At 39.6% G+C, this 20,768-nt stretch overlaps 1 protein-coding gene across 1 annotated transcript; it reads left to right on the top strand.

Annotated features, from left to right (window-relative positions):
* Positions 1 to 4,370: 4,370 nt before the first annotated feature.
* Positions 4,371 to 5,540, top strand: LOC138886019 (uncharacterized). Its single transcript, XM_070167040.1, has 3 exons — positions 4,371 to 4,612; positions 4,949 to 5,036; positions 5,175 to 5,540. The coding sequence occupies exons 1-3, from the start codon at positions 4,371 to 4,373 to the stop codon at positions 5,538 to 5,540; spliced, it is 696 nt and encodes a 231-aa protein (XP_070023141.1).
* The last annotated feature ends 15,228 nt before the right edge of the window (positions 5,541 to 20,768 follow it).

The following is a 20,768-nucleotide window of genomic DNA, read 5'->3' as shown; positions in this document are numbered from 1 at the left end:
ATTGCCAATACCAACTCCGCCACAACATCACCATCAACCAATTCAGTGCCTACCAAACACCACTTACCACACTCCCCAAAACACACCACAACCCATTCCCGATCCCCAAAACTCCAGTAACGACCATCACTACACCCAAATCCCTGGAACCCATCAAAGCAACATACCTCACTCTATCCAACCCATATCCAATACACCAGAATCCTCTAAAAAGGACCTGCTCATTAAAAACATGGCTGAAGAGCTCAAGAAGTTGACAAGCCGAGTTCAATGTATCGAAGGCGGCAAAGGAATAGAAGGTTTAAATTATGAAGACCTATGCATACAGCCGGATGTAGAACTGCCAGAAGGATACAAACCTCCCAAGTTTGAGATGTTTGACGGCATAGGAGATCCCAGGGTCCATCTGAGGACCTATTGCGATAAACTTGATGGGGTCGGGAAATACAAAAAGATCTGAATGAAACTCTTTATGAGGAGTCTTATCGGGGATGCTTTGCCTTGGTACATCAGCCAAGATCCCAATAAATGGTCCAATTGGGTAAGTATGGTATCAGATTTTATGGACCAGTTCACGTTCAATACAGAGAACACACCTGGTGTTTTCTACATGCAGAATCTTAAAAAGAAACCTACTGAGACTTTCCGTGAGTATACTACTCATTGGAGGTCGAAAGCGGCCAAGGTCAGGCTATCTTTGGACGAGGAACAGATGAACAAATTCTTCGTCAGAGCATAGGATCCATAATATTATGAAAGGTTGATGGTTATCAAAAATCATAAATTCTCTAATATCATCAAACTTGGAGAAATGATCGAAGAAGGAATCAAAAGCGGGATGGTAACAAATTTTAAGGCACTACAGGCCACAAATAAGGCATTACAATCAGGCAGCATATCAAAGAAGAGAGATGTTGGGACAGTAATGGTAGCCCAAGGCCCGAAATCTCCACTTACATATCAAACACCTCCACCCACATAACAAACACCTCCACCCACATATCAAAAACCTCCACACACACATATCAAACACCTTCACCCATGTACCAAGCACTGCCACCCACATATCAACCCTCATCTCTCAGATATTCCCAACCATCCATCATCCACCACAATTATAACTCCCAACCATCCCATTTCCAATCACCTCTAACTCGCCAAAACTTTCCAACACCAAGACCCAAATTTGACCGCAAGCCACCCAGACAATACACCGCCATTGCTGAGCCCATCGACCAGTTGTATGAAAGGCTGAAAGTCGCGGGTTACATCACTCCTATTCCTGTTGTGGCATTAGAAAACCCATCCCAATGGGTCAATCCGAACAAAACTTGTGCGTACCACTCCGGTATAAAGGGGCACACCATTGCTGAGTGTCGAACATTGAAGGATAAGATCCAGACACTAATTGACAACAAGGTCATACAGGCAAAGGAAGCCGCACCTAATGTCCGGGACAACCCCCACCCTGATCATAGAGGTGGTGGATTACATGTGATAGAGACAAATGAAGAATGGGACCCTGAGGGGTCGATTGGGCATATTCGAGAAGGCGACGACTATCGTGGTACAGACTCAGTCACCAATCTAGGTTGAGGTAACTAGATCAGTTCCATTCGAGGTAGAGGTGACTCCGCCTGCAGCCACCCCCGCTCCATTTGAAGTAAAAGTGGTCACACCTTTCATTTTGACGGTCTCAACCACACCTCCATTCAACTCAAAAGTAATACCCTGGGATTACATTGCCGAGGCTCGGCGAAAAGGGAACGCCATAGTAGAAGAATCTAGGACTAGAAGAGTCTATACACCTGAACACTAGGGAGGATCAAGAAAGGATGCCACTACTAGGCAGCCCATCATTGAGACAGGGCCAGATAACCTGTGGAGGAAAGTACAGGCAAAGAAGTATTCCATCGTTGACCATAACCCCAGCTCAGATATCTATCCTATCACTCTTACAAAATTCAGAGGCACATAAGAACACTTTAATAAAAGTGTTGGGCGAGGCTTATGTACCCAATAACAGTCCTTGCGGAGAAATGGCCAACAAGGGGGGGAAAGTATTGGAAAGTCATAAGATTATCATCCACGAAGATTTGCTACCACCTGAGGGGCTGAATCACAATCGAGCATTGCACATTACAGTGCAATTTGAAGACAAATTCATTGCCAGGGTCTTGGTTAATGGAAATTCAAGCCTCAATATTTGTCCGTTGGACACTCTGAAAAGGTTGGACAAAGGTTTTCATGAAATATAGGTAGGAAGCATGAACGTGAAAGCTTTCGATGGGTCCTAAAGGGCCACAATCGGGGTAATCAGACTTTGCTTACAAATGGGGCCAACTTGGTTCGACGTCTAGTTTCAAGTGCTTGACATACTAGCCCTATATAATCTTCTACTGGGCCGACCATGGATCCATGCCTCTAGAGTCTTGCCCTCCACACTACATAAAGCCATGAAATTTGAATGGAATCGTCAAGAGATGATCATTCACGGAGACGGGAGTAACTCCATTTACACTAGTCAAACCATCCCGGCTATTGGACATAGAAAAAGGCTAGGAGGGGAAACCTATCATCATATTAAACTGGTCAATGCCATCGAGAAGGATAAATGGTGGAGTAGTAAAATAGAAAGCATATTGGCTTGGTCTGGATATGAACCTGGCAAAGGATTGGGAAAGAACCTCCAAGGTATCACCAAACCAATACAACTGAAAAATCATGGTACCATCTTTGGGCTCGGATACCAGTACACATGGCAAGAGTATAGAAATTAGTCGCCTCCATGGCGTGGACCGTACTACCCTCTCAAGCAACTAGTGCCACGTTTGGAACAAGCTTTTCACCAAACTGATATGATATGGGGGACTGCAGAAGAGGAAGCGTTAGCTGGGTTGAAGAATTTATTCTTGGAAGATTAGGATATGGACTATAGTGCCATAATTGAGGAGGAGGAGGAAGAAGGCCTCACCATTCATACTGTAAAGAAGGGAGCCGTTCTCAGGAACTGGACTGCCACACCAACCCGAGCCCGCCGATTCCCTAGGTAGCTTGGTCGATTTTTACTTCTATAGCCATTCTAGATGTTTAAAGATTTCCAGTAATTTTGTTTTAAGATTTACTTGTTTCAAAATAAATGTCGATTCATCGAGCCGTACTTGTCTGGATGATTTTTCAGTCTTAATCAAATGCATTTGCTCTTTATTATTCATTACTAGTTTTACACTTTTCTTTCTACAACATTATTATTACTTTTCCTGACGAACTCGTGACTGTGACATGTAATGAGGCAATGCAACATGAGGATAGTGATTCAGACGAAGAAGATAAGATACCAAGGAAATTGTCAAGGTAGTTGAAAACTTTGAAAATAAGCCTAAGTCCAATCTGGATGAAACCGAGGTAGTAAATTTGGGAGACGCCGAGACTATCAAGGAGACTCGCATCAGCATTCACTTATCACCAACAGAGAAGGAAGAGTACATTCACTTCCTAAAAGAGTATGAGGATATTTTCACATGGTCATATGATGACATGACGGTTTGAGCATGTCCATAGTGGCTCACAAGCTGCCCATTAATCCCACGTGTCCGCTAGTAAAATAGAAACTCAAAAAGTTCAAACCAGACATGAGCCTGAAAATTAAGAAGGAAGTTACCAAGCAGATCAAAGCCAAAGTTCTTAGGGTGGTTGAGTACCCAACCTGGTTAGCTAACATTGTGCCAGTTCCGAAGAAGGATGGGAATGTCAGAGTGTGTGTTGACTATCGGTATTTAAACAGAGTAATTCCCAAGGACGACTTCCCACTGCCAAATATACGTATCCTGATCGATAATTGCGCCAAGAATGAACTCCAATCCTTTGTAGATTGCTTCGCGGGCTATCATCAGATCTGGATAGATGAAGAAGATCCAGAGAAGACAGCTTTTATTACACCTTGGGGTGTATACTGTTATAAGATGATGCCATTCGATTTAAAGAATGATGGGGCCACATACATGAGAGTCATGATAACTATCTTCCATGACATGATCCACAAAGAAATAGAGGTGTATATGGACGATGTCATTATCAAATCCAAGAGGGTCGCAGATCACATAGCGGACTTGAGGAAGTTCTTTGACAGACTAAGGAGGTATAACTTTTAACTGAACCCCGCAAAGTGTGCATTTAGGGTCCCCATAAGGAAATTATTGGGATTCATTGTCAGCCGTCGAGGGATCAAGCTAGATCCATCTAAACTCAAGTCTATTCAGTAATTACTGCCACCTAAGAGCAAAAAGTAAGTGATGAGCTTCCTAGGACGTCTCAGCTATATCAGTCTCTTCATAGCCCAATCCACAATCATATGTGAGCCCATCTTCAAGATGCTAAGGAAGGATGCCGAAACAAGCTGGACCGAGGATTCTCAAAAAGCTTTTGTCAAGATCAAGGAGTACCTGTCCACACCACCAATTCTGGTCCCACCAGAACCAGGACAACCTTTGCTACTCTATCTATCTGTAGTAGATGGAGCCTTCGGATGTGTTTTGGGACAACATGACGAGACAGGAAAAAAGGAACAAGCCATATATTACTTGAGTAAGAAGTTCACACCTTATGAAGCACGGTACTCTCTGCTTGAACGCACTTGTTGTGCTTTGACCTGGACAGCTCAGAAATTGAGGCATTACTTCTGTGCCTACACTACATACCTCATATCCTGGATGGACCCTCTGAAGTACATATTCCAGAAACCCATGTCAACTAGAAAGTTGGCCAAATGGTATATACTGTTGAGTGAGTTCGACATCGTCTACGTAACTCAAAAGGCAGTCAAGGGACAAGCATTGGCAGATCACCTTGCTGAAAATCCAGTGGAAGGAGAATACGAACCCTTGAAAACGTATTTTCCTAATGAAGAAGTAACATTCGTAGGAGAAGACATTACCGAAGCATACGACAGTTGGAGGATGTTCTTTGATGGATCTACAAATTTCAAAGGAGTGGGTATTGGAGCAGTCTTGGTATCAAAAACAGGTCAACATTATCCGGTATCTGCTAAACTCAGATTTCCCTGCACCAACAATATGGCAGAGTATGAAGCCTACATACTAGGACTTAATATGGTAGTCGACATGAACATTTAGGAGCTGCTGGTGATCGGTGATTCAGATTTGCTTGTGCACCAGGTACAAAGAGAATGGACCACCAAGAATTCTAAGATATTGCCATATCTGCACCATGTACAGGAATTGAGAAAGAGGTTCACAAAGATAGAGTTCCGGCATGTACCCAGAATTCAGAATGAGTTTGCCGATGCATTGGCTACCTTGTCATCTATGATACAACATCCGGACAAGAATTTCATCGATCCCATCCTAGTGAAAATTCATAATCAATCGGCGTGTTGTGCCCATGATGAAGAAGAAACAGATGGAAAACCTTGGTTCCATGACATCAAGGAGTATTTGGCGAAAGGAGAATATCCAGAGAATGCAAACCAAATTCAAAAACGCACACTTTGGAGATTGTCCAATTCCGGTGAGGATCCATAATCAGCCGGCATATTGTGCTCATATTGAAGAACAAGTGGATGGAAAGCCTTGGTTTCATAACATCAAGGCGTATTTGTCAAAAGGAGAATATACGGAGCATGCAAACCACACTCAGAAACGTACCCTCCGGAGATTGTCAAATCACTTCTTCCACAGAGGAGGAAACTTGTATAGAAGAACTCCTGACGTGGGTTTACTAAGGTGTGTCGACGCAAAGGAAGCTTCTAAGCTACTTGAGGATGTACATGCCGGGACATGTGATCCACTCATAAATGGTTTCGTCTTGGCTAAGAAGATACTTAGGGCCGGTTACTTTTGGATGACCATGGAAACAGATTGCATCCAGTATGTCCGCAAGTGCTTTCAATGCCAGGTGCATGCCGATATGATAAAAGTGCCGCAAAACGAGCTCAATGCAACAAGCTCACCTTGGCCATTCGCTGCTTGGGGAATGGATGTTATTGGTCTGATTGAGACCACTGCTTCAAACGGACACTGGTTTATTCTAGTGGCCATTGATTACTTCACGAAATGGGTAGAAGCTGCATTTTACAAAGCTGTAACCAAGAAAGTCACCATAGATTTTGTCAAGAATCGTATTGTTTGCCTATTCAGGGTTCCTGAGTCCATTATTACTAATAATGTCGCCAATCTCAACAGTGATTTGATGAAAGCTATGTGTGAAACTTTCAAAATCAAGCAAAAGAATTCCACAACCTACAAACCTCAGATGAATAGAGCCGTAGAAGCCGCCAACAAAAACATCAAGAAGATACTAAGGAAAATGGTAGAGAACCACAAACAATGGCATGAGAAGATACCTTTTGCTTTATTGGGATATCGCACTACAGTTCGCACATCAACTGGGGCAACCCCTTACATGCTGATTTATGGTACCGAAGCTGTCATCCCAGTCGAAGTAGAGATTCCTTCTTTGAGAGTCATATAGGAAGCTAAACTCAGCGATGCATAGTGGATAAGGAGTCGCTATGAATAATTGGACCTCGTCAATTGAAAAAGGATGAACGCAGTGCGTCATGACCAACTTTATCAGAACAGAATGTCCAGAGCTTTCAACAAAAGGGCCAAACCAAGGCAATTTGCGCCAGGTCAGTCGGTGCTGAAGAAGATCTTCCCACATCAAGATGAAGCCAAAAGAAAATTCTCTCCCAACTAGCAAGGTTCGTACATGGATGGAGAAATCTAGCCAAAACCAATCAATTCGGACGCAGTTAAGAGATATTATACCCAGATTATTTACATTTTCTCATCTGATGTAATTGAACTACGCTTGACCTGATTCCCGTTTAAGAGTGGATACGTAGGCAGCTTTATAAGTTCAGTCATATCATAATAAAATTTTCATCCCCCCCCCAAGATCAGAAACTAGGGCAGAATTTTGAGGAAGTCCAGCCAATGCCAACTTGTGTCAGACGGTCAGCAATCAGTTAAGAAACTATGGCAGAATTTTGAGAAGGATTCTCAAGATTCCGAAAAAAGTTTAGCAAAGCATATTATCTGCAAATAGTTGAGGTATCAGCTACTAAACTAAGGCAGAATTCTGAGGAGGACCCTCAAAATTCTAGCATAAGAGAGCTGCAATGCCTTTTGAGATGTGTTACAGTCACGAGTTCATCAAAATTACTTGACATATCAATACGTTTCCAAAATGACTCTATTTTTATCAATAATTTCATATTTTCGAAAACACTATTTCTATAACATCAGGTGTTACCCAGGGAAATTCGAAAAGGCCAGAGTAGAGCAAAGCAAGGCCAGAGGATAAAAGCACGAACCAACCTCCCCTCACAAAACTTACAATTTTCCTTTGAATGTAGGCACATCTGACGCGGCAATAGTGTCTGCAAATATATATACATGAAGCAAAATCACTACCAAACGGGCCACCAGACACTGAACGTAGTCCCAACTAAGGAACATCCTACTTTTGCTTGTTATTTGCTCTCTGCATGAGACTAATCCTTGCTTCCCCTATTTGCATGAGGCTAATCCTTGCCTCTATATCTACATGAGGCTAATCCTTGCCTCCCCCACTTGCATGAGGCTAATCCTTGCCTCCATATCCGCATGAGGCTAATCTTTGCCTCCCCTATTTGCATGAGGCTAATCCTTGCCTCCATATCTGCATGAGGCTAATCCTTGCCTCCCCTATTTGCATGAGGCTAATCCTCGCCTCTGTATCTGAATGAGGTTAATCCTTTCCTCCCCATTTGCATGAGGCTAATCCCTGCCTCCACACCTGCATGAGGCTAATCCTTGCCTCCCTATTTGCATGAGGCTAATCCTTGCCTCCATTTGCATGATGCTAATCCTTGCCTCCATATTTGCATGAGGCTAATCCTTGCCTCCATATTTGCATTAGGCTAATCCTTGCCTTTCTATCTACATGAGGCTAATCCCTGCCTCCATATCTGCACGAGGCTAATCCCTGCCTCCATATCTGCATGAGGCTAATCCTTGCCTCTATATTTCCATAAGGCTAATCCTTGCCTCCGTATTTGCCTGAGGCTAATCATTGCATCCATATTTGCATGAGGCTAATCATTGCCTCACTATCTACATGAGGCTAATCTCTGCCTCCATATTTGCATGAGGCTAATCACTGCCTACATATTTGCATGAGGCTAATCCCTGCCTTCACACCTGCATGAGGCTAATCTCTGCCTCCATATCTGCATGGGACTAAGCATTGTCCCTCTTTTCACAAATATTGCTCTATTTTTAGTACTATCTATTCGCTTTTCAATCGGGCTAAGCTCTGCCTTTCATTTCACAAGACTAAGCCTTATCTTGTTAACATCATGACTATTGCATATCATGGGTTGAAATATCTTCAATCTATCCAAAGGCGCCATAGTCTAAAAGGCATCATCCTCATAGCCGAAAGACATCATGCCATGGTCTAAGGATCCCTCAAATTTGTATATCATTATTCAAAGGCGTCATGGTTCGGAGGCACCATTTGTCATGGCCCGAGAACATCATTTCACGGCTTGCAAATCCCTCACTAAAAAATTCATGGCCCAGGACGTCATGGTCCAAGGACGTCATCTTTAACCGTCCAAAGATAACCTTCATGGTCCAAAGAGAATTTGCATCATGTTTAAATTTTTGCAAATACATGTTGTAGCATCTTTTATCTACAGGTAACCAGTAAGCAACTGCTATTCTAGTAGGGGAGATATCACTCCAGTTCCTTCAACTATCTCGAACCTTAACCGCCCACCATAGCCGCTTCGGCACCTCGTGTCCGTTCTTTTAATGATTTCATCGGCATATTCCGCGAATGAATCCAGAACTACACATGGCTTGATTCCTATAAAACCAGGGATATGCAGGCAATTTGAAGACCAGAGTCCGACCTCTGTTTTTCAAAGCATCTCGCCCGATCAAAATTGGCCATCATTTCTTTACCCGAAAACTCTTTTATCCTTTCCCTGTAAAGAGGGGCAGCTGTTGATACCCAATTTTTCCCTATATATTTTTAATACACATATATACTTTCAAAATAGCATATATGCATATATAAGCATGCCCAAACTTTTTATAATTTTCTATAATTTTTAAATGCTTTAAATTGATTTATTTCTTCCCCTTTTACTTATAAAATTTCCAGTAATTATCCTTCAAATTATTGTTGTGGTAATTTAGACATCCAAATCCTATATTTATGCCAAAATATTGCTTAAATATTTTTTGTGAATTTTTATAATTGCATTTATATTTTTCTAAACCAATTTGCATATAATTACAATATTAGCTCTATTAATGTACAATTAAGTCATTAATGCATAAAAGGGTATTTTATATTTTTAAAATATTAAACAATTATTTTTAATCATTTTTAGTACACGAAATATTTTTTAGAAATCATTTTATTATTTTTATAAAAATTGTATAGTAGTGAAAGTGGATATTTAAAATTAGCCAAATTTAATTCAATTTCAGCCTAAATTCAACCCAATCCAATCCCAACACCCAGCGCAATTTCTATTTAAATTACCCGACCTAGGCCCCAAATACATTTACCCGACCCAGGCCCCCTTAATCTTGGTCGTTGATCTCGGAGATCAACGGCACGGATTCACCCTTTCCTAATTAAACAAGACTATACCCCCCCCCCAAACCTAATTCATTTCACCACCTCCCCCACCGCCCTAAAATCCTCTCTGCTCTCAAAACACTCTCAACCAAAACCCTAATCTTCAAACGCCGACCCCCCATCTCTGGCCATCTCCACTGACCTGTCATCATCTCTCATGCCTCCAATGGCTTCTCTCATGTCATTCTTGCCTTCTCTAAGGCCCTCAAGGGACCAAGGCCATGCCGACTTGCATTTAGGGTTCATCTCCTGCTTGTTCCTAGTTATTCCAGTGCGATTTCAAGTGAAATTGTTCTATATTTGCTACGATCTATAGGTTTCTAGACAAGTTTCTTCATCTCTGTATGGGATTCTTTGGAAACCCTAATTTATTTTCTATACCTCCTAGATCTGTACAGATCAAGAATGATTTGAGTTTGTTTCTTGAGTATTTTATATTATCCTTGAGATTCTTTACAAGAATCATATGATTTCAAGTGTTTTTCATCTTCTTCTAAAAATTAGGGTTTTCGGAATTTCTTTTAAAACTTTGTTTAAATGATTCTGTGTTTAACTTCTGTTTCTCACATATTTTGACTGAATCTATGAAACTACTACAGCCTTAACTCACCTATGCTGAAATCCCTAATTTTTTAAGGGTTCTTCGTTGGTTTTTTTTAGTATTGGCATGATTGACCGGTTCTAGTTTTGAGTTTTTGTGATTTCTCGTGACTGTCTTGCCTTTATATACTTCTACCGAGTTTCTTAGTCTAAACTTTCACTGATTCTATGTTCTTGTGTTCATCTCGACCGTTCACATCAAGACTTGCCTCTTTCTCATCGAATCAGTATTGTTTAACTATTATTTTTGCTAGGGTTATGTGTCGATTATTGACTATCCATGTTTCACCTTATTTATATGCTAAACATGCTGACTCTTTTCAAGACTTTCTCTTTGATTGAGCTATGTAATATTCTGAATTCCTTATTTCTTGGGTTGATTTGAACACTTTCCCTTAAACCTTCGATTCTTACCTTTCTACCCAATTTGATTAATTTGTTTGCCTTAATTTATTTTTCTTTACCTTGTCTGCATTGTTACTTGATTCTTACTAATTATTTCCTTAATTAAAATTTCCTGAACCTAGCCCTAATTACCTATTCTATACTTGCACTGTTTGAAGTCTTTCCTTATTTGTTATACTCCAGCTATGTATGATTTCTTTTCTTACTTGTCACATACTCTTTACCGTTTGAACTAATTCCCTTAATCAAGGGAGGACTCGAATTGATTTTACTCTGAGTTCTATAATTACTGAACAATTTGATTCTTACCTTATTTACCTAGCTTTCAAAGTACTATATATTGCTCTCTTCTACAGTTTTGAAAGGGGCAGACATTAGTTCACCTCTCTCTTACACTCAAAAGCTCTCCTGCTTTCTTTATTACTTACTATAGTTACTGAATTAGTCGGTTGCAAGCCAAGGCTAATTATTACACTCTCCTGTTCTTTACCTTTCGTTTACTCTCTTTACTTGTATGTTCTGATTTTAAATTCAAGCTTTCAAACCAATGTGTTTCCTATTACTTCCGTATATCATATTCCTAATCTGTTTCTATCTAATATTTTGCTGTTCAACATGTAATTGACCTATTACTTCACCTAGTTATGTCTTATGACTTCGAGGATCAGCATGTGTTATGAACTTGCAGTCTGTCTAAAATTGACTCTATCCTATTTTGGAATGTTGGTTCACTTGCAATTTAGTCTCTAGTATGAACCTTTCTTTGCAAAGTAAATCTAAGTTGTTTGATTCTATGTTGGTTCTGAAATTCTTATTGTGTTGTATCATTAGCTATCCCTAATCCCATGAACCCCCTAGAGCTCCTCTGATTCTATAACTATGTTCCGATTAGCACCCCTGAATCCATGTCTTACTGTTTGCACTATTAGCTACCCCCTTAATTGCAAAGACTTCTGTTACTTGTATTGAGTGTTCCCATCCCCAATTACCCCTAGTATGTTTGTTATTTGAGTATTTCTGAACCTGTTGGCCCTATGTTTGATCTGTTGTTTGTGTGATTATACAACTCTTGTCAAAACCTGTTTTACTGAACAATTCTCATATTCATAAAACTACTGAGACTTTTCAAATACTTCTTTCCTATTAAAAACTTTTCAAAACCATGTCAAGCACTCCCACTCTACTCTTAGGTCCTTAAGTTATGCCCTTCCAGTGTATGACTGCCTTGGGATCCCTATGAGATCCCTCTGAACTCTGATGCACTGGAGCTGGCTCTTCCACACTGCACTTACTCAGTTTTGGTTATAAAGTCTAGGTATGAGCACTGCCCGAGATCCTTGAGATCCTTAGGGAACTCTGACACACCTAGACAATGATATTGTCATGGAATTTGGCATTTGAGGCTATTGGAGGTTTGGGGAAGTAATTTGGGCCTGGTTCAGGCTCCCTATAGTTAACTTCTTCTTTTCTTTATTGTTTATGTAATTTATTCAGCTGGTCTGTAATAATTATTTGAAAACAACTTTGGGGTGATTAGTAAAGAGGGTGGGTAGCTATATCTGTTGGGTAATTTGGGTAGAGACCATGCATATAGGATTGTATTAGTCCACTTGCCATGTTTACTTTCACAACATTAGAGATCATGTCTATAGGATTTAAATGGATTCAACAATAGAAACCATGTCTATAGGTTTAAAATCAACTTCATGATTAGATACCATGCATATAGAGTGTAAAGTGATTGAGTTCAATTCAGCTAATGTATATGTTTACATTTGTCTCACTAAAATCATGCATATAAGTTCCAACATTAGCTCTTAATAATTAGATACCATGCCTATAGGAATTAAAATCAAAAATCCTGCCTATAGAATAAAAAGTCAATTTAGTTACACAAGTCGGCCTAATTCATGGTAGTTGGCTTTGAAATTGGCCTAATCAATTGTTTATTTACTTAAATGAATTTTTCAAGTACTGCCTTAATTTACTATCACTAGACAGCATGCCTATAGGAACTCAAGAGTTCGTTTAAAAATTGTGCACTGTTTTACTACATCAACGTAGTTATCATGCTCTTAGGACATCACTGTTCTGCGTTTAGGCAAGCTTAAAGGGCGTTTTAAATTTTGCAACTCTGAAACTATTTTTTTTCTACTTAAAGCTGTTTGGATTTAACAGGTTTAATTAGTAGGCAAGTTGAATAGGATCTTTCACATATTGTCCTAATTCAACACAATGTAACCACCTACTCACCTAGATACCATGTTCTAGGATTTTCTCTTAAGAATTTGAATGTTGTTTGAAGACGTGCACTTATTTGCTATGTTTGAGGAGGTAACTGTGAACCTCTAACTTATTTCTTTAAATGTAGTCCTAAATGTTCTTGATTGACGCCTAGATTCTTATCCTTTAAAAACTTAGGAAAGTCTAGAACTGTCCAAAGAATAGAGGTCCTAAAATACCTCCACGACCATGAGGAAAGGACGGGTAGTGCACGCATAGGACATTATCAAGGTTACTAGAATGCTTTAGGATATGACCAAGGGGCGGGACTTGGGTAGAATAGAATATGATGAATACGTGCTAATGTCACATGTAGCCCCTCATTAAGAAGTGTCTACCAAGCATTGTGTGGGGTGATCCTGTAGGCTAACCAACCTAGGACCCCTCCTTCCCAAATTCCCTTTCCTTTTACTTTTCTATATGAACACAGTTTGTTCAAGTCTTTACTTTGTCTCATTATTTGAGTCATGTAATGTCCAAAAAAACCTGCTCTTATTTGTAATTATGTGTTTAAACTATTTATTTGTTAAAGGACTAGTTCATAAGTATAAGTTCGGTCGGGACCCACCGTTGTGGACCAAGAGGGGTGCCTAACACCTTCCCCTCTAGGTTATTTCGAGCCCTTACCCTAAATCTCTGGTAATGCAAACCAATCCAATAGTTGATCGCTCTGGGTGCCTCAACGCACCATAATCCTTTAGGTGGTGACTCTTCAAATACCCAAATTCTAAAAGGAAATGAGTTATTACCCCCATGAACGTCAGAACCCAGACTTTCTCTGCGGAGGGAAAAAGGGGGTGTGAAACTACTATTTGGTCATCCTCGGCCCTGATTTTTTAATCGATATAGGTTGTGAACATCCGACCAAGTCACGGCGAGGTATTCGACCAAATTCTGCTTCAGCTGTTTTGAAGCCACCGAGCTTCGTTCGTTCAAACCTTAAATGAAGGCCTGCACTACCCAGTCGTCGGAAACTGGCGGTAGTTCCATTCGTTCCATTTGAAAGCGAGATACGAACTCTCGTAGCATCTCATTTTCCCTATGCTTGATCTTGAAGACGTCAAATTTCCTTGTTACTACTTTGATGACACCAGCATGTGCCTTTATGAATGAATTTTCCAGCATGGCGAATGAATCTATCGAGCTTAGGGCCAGGTTGTGATACCATATCATCACCCCATTTGAAAGCATTTCTCCAAACTTTTTCAGTATGATGGACTCGATTTCATCATCGTTTAGGTTGTTGCCCTTCACTGCGTAAGTGTAAGCAGTGGTGTGCTCGTTGGAGTCCTAGGTTCCATTGTACTTCAAAAGCTTGGGCATTCTGAACTTTTTTGGAATGGGTTTTGGGGCCGCTTCCTGCGGGAACAGCTTTTGCACAAACTTCTTAAAATCTACACCTTTCAGAACTGGGGGTGGGCCCGGGATTTGATCGACCCTAGAATTGTAGGTCTTAACCTTCTTATCGTTGGCTTCTATCTTTTTCTCGCCCGACTCGACCCTCTTTGCGAGGTCCTCGAGCATCTTTGTGATGGGGGGTCGGCTGCCGTCCTGTTATTGCTTGATCTCTCTAGTACCTGCTCAGCTGGGGGAGTCGTCCTCGATGCTATTGTGCTGGGAGTTTTCTAGTGACTTTGTAGTTAAGCAATAACCATCTGTTGTGCCTATAACATTTCAAAAATAACGTGAAGGCTAACCTCCCATTCTTCCCTAGTTGGGGTTTTCTAAGCTTCTTGTTGTCTCCTTGGTGCACGCTACTGTTAGTGTGGGAGCTTATATCGATGTGTTGGGCATTGTATGAAACCGCGTCCACGGGAATTTGTTCTGGTGCATTCTCAATGTTTCTTGGTGGTACACCAACACCTTGAACATCCACATCATTCTCTCCATGGTCCTCAAGATTGTTGTTTATTGAGTTAGACATTTTGACCTGAAATCAAACTTCTTGGACAAGAAAAGTGTGAAAGGTAACCTGCGTTATGTAGTTAAACCAGCAAGAAAACAAACACTATTATTTTTAGCCCCACGGTGGGCGCCAAACTATTTACCGTGAAAATGGTAATTATAATTAAATTTGATTTTGTGGTTCTAAAAATATGTGATCTATTTTTATACTAGTTATTTGGGCAATAGATGCTAAGTGAGGTAATTGGAATCAAGATAAGATCTTAAAAACAAGATGTTAACCAAACCAAATGGCTGACAATCGGGGCCCCGAGCGTGCTTATTCGGGGCCTCCGGGTCAAGTCTAATACCCTGTTGAGGGTAGTCGATGGACAACTAATAGTTATAATAAAATCAATGGCAGCACTTTATGACCAATAATAAGCAATAAATGAAGGACAATAAATAGAACACAATGGATATGAATAATAAATGCAAGTAATGAGATCAAGAGAATATGTTAGAGAGCAGAGAGAATGTTCTTGTGTATTCAATATTGAGCATCTGATCCCTTACAAAATGACTAGGATCCCCTTTTTATATGAGAAAGGGTCCCAACATAGTACAAATATATTTATTACAAAGATATGGAGATGGTACAGCTAGTTAATGCCATGATGCGGGCTTAGAATAGCCTAACAGACTTTGTCGGCTATAGGTATGCGTCGTGGGAACTTCCCACTTTTTTTCCATAACTGCTGTTCTATACTACCCCGAGGTCGGGCGTCGATAGCCCCTCAGGAGTAAATCTCGACCTTAGCCTCGAGCCTTTGAAAATGTGCTGACGAGGCATTGTTCTGATTTTACCGTGTACAATGATTCAGACACACTTTTGAAAGAATAAAGATTTAACAACTTAAAAGAAATTATATTCGGTTTGAGACTCAATTTTTTGTTTGCATGTCACCGTGGGTGTTTTGAGGCTTTGGACAAGTTTGTATGAAATATTTGTACTTGTTGGTATGATTGGATGGGGTCCAAAAGGTCTCAGGTGTATTTTGGAATATTGGCTGAGAAACTAGTTAAGGATATAAAGTTTGACTATGGTCAATATCGTATCAAGATGGCCTCTTTTTGGTATTTTGAGCACGAGAGCAGGTTTGTAGCGTGTTTTATGATTGAAATACACATATGGTTTGTGTTCGGGAGGTTCCGAATGAGTTTTGGGTGCAAAAACAAAATTTTCTTATTGCTGGTTTTTTTTCATATGTAAATAATTATGAAAATACCATTGAAATTTTCATATTTTTTTTAAAACTTCAAAACATGATATCTCCTCATTTTAAGGCCAAATTGGGTGATTCAAGAGGTTATCTATAACGACCTGACCTGTCGTTTTTAGAATTAGCGTCCTGTTTGGTTGCCTAAGATATCGAGCACCTTCGTATTATATATTATGACTTGTGTGTGTGTGGTCGATTTTGATTTTTGGATGATTCAGGATCAATTTGGAAGAACAATTCTTATTTTAGAGGCTTAAGTGAAAAGAGTTGACTGGAGTTTGACTTTTGTGTAGACGACTTCAGAATGACATTTTGATGATTTCAATAGCTTTGTATGATGATTTTGTACTTGGGCGTATGTATGGATTTGCATTTGGATATTCCTAGAAGGTTTCGACACTAATTGGCAAAAGTTGAAAATTTGAAGGATTGAAATATTCATAAGTTTGAACGAGAGTTAACCTTGATGATATCGGGTTCAAAATTTGGTTTCGAAAATGGGAATAGTTTTGTTTGGGACTTGTGTGCAACATTTTTGTTCATTCTGGGTTGATTTGATATGTTTCGGCACGAGTTTTGCAAGTTGGAAGATTAGAAAAATTTATAAGTTTGATTCGAGGTGTGATTCGTAATTTCGACTTTGTTTGATGTGATTTAAGGCCTCAAATAGGTCCATGCTATGTTATGGGACTTATTGGTATATACGGACGAGGTCCCGAGTGACTTGGATGAGCTTTGGACGAGGTTCGGATCGTTTTGGATCATTTGTTATTAAGGCTGATAGCAGAGGTTCTAGTGTGTCCACATTTGCAAAGGGCTGGTCGCAAATGCCAGCCCGCAAATGCGGCAATTTAGTCGCAAAAGAAAAATGTTGGGCGCATCTTCGCATCCGCAAAAGTGGAGTCTGTGATTGTAGGAGCGAATGTTTGGCTCGCACATGCGTTTACGCAGAAGCGGAATTCTTTCTGCTGGTGTGAAGGCGAACCTCCAGTGCTTCTCCGCAGAAGAAAAAACTTTTGTCGCAAAAGCAAAGCCACAGGTGCGTCTACTGTTCTGCAAGTGCGATCCCTGGGTAGAATGTTAAGGATCAGAGGTTGATCATTTTTCATTATGTTGTTTGAGTTGGAAGTCTCGATTTTGGGCAATACTTGAGGGATTCTTTACATGTTTGATTGGGGTAAGTGTTCTTCATCCGAAATTTATTATATTTCATGATTCCATGATTACTTTCATTATTAATTAGTGAATTGAATGGAAGAAATAGGCAAATTTTTAAAATCTTTCAAAAATGTAAAATGAGGATTTGAAGGGCGATTCAATATCGGAATTTGATAATTTTGGTATGGATGGAATCGTATTGGAGTGGGTGTTTGGATTTTGTAAAATTTTATCGGGTTCTGAGGTGCGGGCCCGGGATTAACTTGTTAGTTTTAATTGAAAATCGAAGTTTTATTATCCGGAATTATTTCCTATAAGTTTTATTTATGTTGTGAAATTATTTTGGCTAGATTTGAGCCTTTCGGAGGTTGTTTCTCACGAGATGGTCATTTTAGAGTATCGGTTTAGCTTTGTTAAGGTAAGTATCATGTCTAACTTTGTGTGGGGGAACTACCCCTTAGGATTTGAGTCGTTCGTGCTATTTGTGAAATGTGAAAGCTGTATACGCGAGGTGACGAGTACATACTCGGACTTATATGTGAAAATTCTATCGGTTTAAACTCTTATGCATCTTTTATGTATTTAATTGGAAATTGTGGGCACATTTTATATCCTTTATTTTCCATGTCCACTATTACGTGCTTTGTTAGAAGTTGTCATTACATGTCACATTCTTTACTTGCCGAATTTATTTTTATATGATTATTTGGAGTTGTTACCATTTCTACCTTTACGTGAATTCTTTTATGGTTGAGTTGCCATGTCATGGAGACACTTTCATTATCGAGTTTATCATTTAAATAATTAATTGGCATTGAAGTTATGTTTAAAGGAGGTGTTGTTCCTTGCTGAGTTACCTTTCCGTTCATGTTGTTATTGAGATTTTATGCATGTCGTGTTGAGCCGTGGGCTATCTGTAATGAAATTATTGATATCGTTGAATCTTTGGAAAGGTTGTGGCCTATGGGCACTTGTGATACGAGTTGATTATGTTGTTTTTTTGTGATGATAGTACATGTGAATTGTTGTGTGATTGGGTTATTGTATGTGGGGTATAAGGGTGGCATTTCACTATTATTGTTATATGAGGGAAAAAGAGTGGCATCTCATGTCGAATGTACGGAGTGATACGGGCGGAGTGATAAGGGTGTCTATCATACAGAGTGATACAGGTGGCTATAGGAGAGATAAGGGTGGCTAATAATATTTGTCACGGCGGAGTGATACATGTGGCTATTATACGGAGTGATACGGGTGGCTATCAGAGAGATAAGTGTTGCAACTGTCAGGGATGTTGTATGATGGTTTGGAGACAATATATTGGTGAATTTCGTGTGATAGTGTGATTTTCATTCTGTTTGTCATACACATTGCATAACCTGTATTGTTGTTTGAATGAGCTATTCAATATCCTTTATATTACTTGTTGATTTGGGCTCCAATAGTACACTTGCACAAGAATACACTATAGTATGCTACTTATACTAGCTCATGACTATGAAATTTGACATTTATTGATAATGTCCATGTGTTCTGGTATTATCCGTTTTATGTGGCTATTGAGCCTGTAATTATGCCAGACGGATTGTGATTTCTGAGCCTGTGGTCATGCCAGGCAGATTGTGATTTGTGAGCCTATGATCATGCCGGACAGATTGTAATTGGTGACCCTGTGACCATACCAGGAAAATTATGATTTGTGTGTGTGTGACCATACCGAGCGGATTGTGACTGTAAGCCTATGACTATTGTCAGGAGGATTGTGATTGTGGCAGGTGAGTTGTCCGTGTAATTATGATTTTGAGATGTGGGCACGAGGTGTTGTGAGTATATGATGGTGGGTTAAGACCCAGGACTTGTGACTATGATATGAGATATCACAGAGTGATTTCATTGTGAAACTTATGTTAGACAACCTGATGAATTGGTTGTCTTTAATGTTCCTTATTTGGTTTTAGTGATGTTTTCCCGGCATTCTCATTTCTTTACTACCCATAAGCACATGTTGATTGTGTTGCAATTTGCTGACTTCTACTTTCCATTATTAGTTAGGTACTGCTATACCACACAGGTTATTTTGACTAGTGAGTGTCTTGACTGTAGCTCATCACTACTCCACCGAGGTTAGTCTTGATACTTATTAAGTACCGACCATGGAGTACTCATACTCCACTTCTACATATTTTGTGCAGAGCTAGGTATTAGAGATATCGGACTTGGGCAGAGTTAGCTTATGGAACGCAAGGATTCGAGGTAGAGCTGCTTGGTTGTCGTAGTCTCTTGGAGTCTTTTCCTTACATTGTATTGTCAGTTGTCATTTGAACAGTATGGTATTTCGATCCTTGAGATCATCCCATGTATTCAAATTACCTAGTCTTAGGGACTAAGTTTCATCATGACACTTGTGGTGGGATTTTGGGTCGTGACACTATCTTAGGTGTAATCTCGCAAGGGTCGTGTTAGGCTTATCAAACGTAAGTTTCAGGATCATCTATGACCTAAATAGAGCTGGAACAACTGTTGTGTTTTGTTTTTCTTGTTTCGGATTTTTTAGTTACTTTTTCTCACAAGGCTTTGGAGCTCGATTTTAGGAGATTTTGGAGTAGATTTTTACTACTTGGATTGGGGTAATCATTTTTTACTCGGGGATTTATTATTATTTCATAATTCCAAACTCGATTTTAGTGTTTGATTAATAATTTGAATTGGAGAAATTGGGGATTTTAGTAAAAAACGTTCTAAAACATAAATTGATGGTTTGAAGGCCGATTTGAGGTCGGACTTGAATGATTTTGGTATGATTGCACTTGTATCGGAATGGGTGTTCTGAATTTGTGAGTTATATCGGATTTTGAGGTGTGAGCCTGGGGTTGACTTTTTGGTATCGAAGCTTTATTATCTGAAATTATTTTCTATGGCTTTCATTTATAATATTAAGTTATTTTCGCTAGATTCGAGCCGTCCGGCGTTTGTTTCACATGGGAAGGGCTTCTTAGAGTATTCATTTAGCTTTTTGAGTTAAGTATCTTGCCTAACTTTGTGGGGTGGGGGTACCCCTTATGATCAGATTTGATTGTACTATTTGAATTATGTGGAAGACGTGTACATGAGGTGACGAGTGTGTACACAAGCTTATATGTGAAAACTGACAGATTCACACTCATAGGCCATTTATAACCATTTAATTGAAGTTGTTATTAATTGTTCTATTTTTTGTTGTCAAGTTTATTCCTACTAGCTTTACTTTAAGTTGTTATTACATGTTCTAGTTTTCATTGTCGAGGTAACTCTTATATGCATTTATTAGTAGTTGTTGTTACATGTTATTCTTTCTATATTCTCATGCATTTAGTCGTAGTTGCTATTTAATGCTAACTCTCTTATTGTTGAGCCTATGTTATCCATTTGAAGTTTCCATTTCATGAAAATACCTTCATTGTTGAGTTATGGAGGTTGTAGTTATTGAGAGCTATTGACACGTTTGTGGTTGAA

This window comes from Nicotiana sylvestris, chromosome 2 (genome assembly GCF_000393655.2).
Source record: "Nicotiana sylvestris chromosome 2, ASM39365v2, whole genome shotgun sequence".
Classification (NCBI taxonomy): Eukaryota; Viridiplantae; Streptophyta; class Magnoliopsida; order Solanales; family Solanaceae; genus Nicotiana; species Nicotiana sylvestris.
The sequence above is the reverse complement of the archived record's forward strand: the minus strand, read 5'-3'. Positions and strand labels throughout refer to the sequence as shown.

What these genes read in the sequence shown, in the direction of transcription:
- LOC138886019 (XM_070167040.1), top strand. Translation starts at nt 4,371, where the DNA reads ATGCTAAGGAAGGATGCCGAAACAAGCTGGACCGAGGATTCTCAAAAA. An exon ending in TTCACACCTTATGAAGCACG is followed by an intron (nt 4,613 to 4,948) that starts GTACTCTCTGCT and finishes AGCATACGACAG; the next exon opens with TTGGAGGATGTTCTTTGATG. An exon ending in AAACAGGTCAACATTATCCG is followed by an intron (nt 5,037 to 5,174) that starts GTATCTGCTAAA and finishes CTTGTGCACCAG; the next exon opens with GTACAAAGAGAATGGACCAC.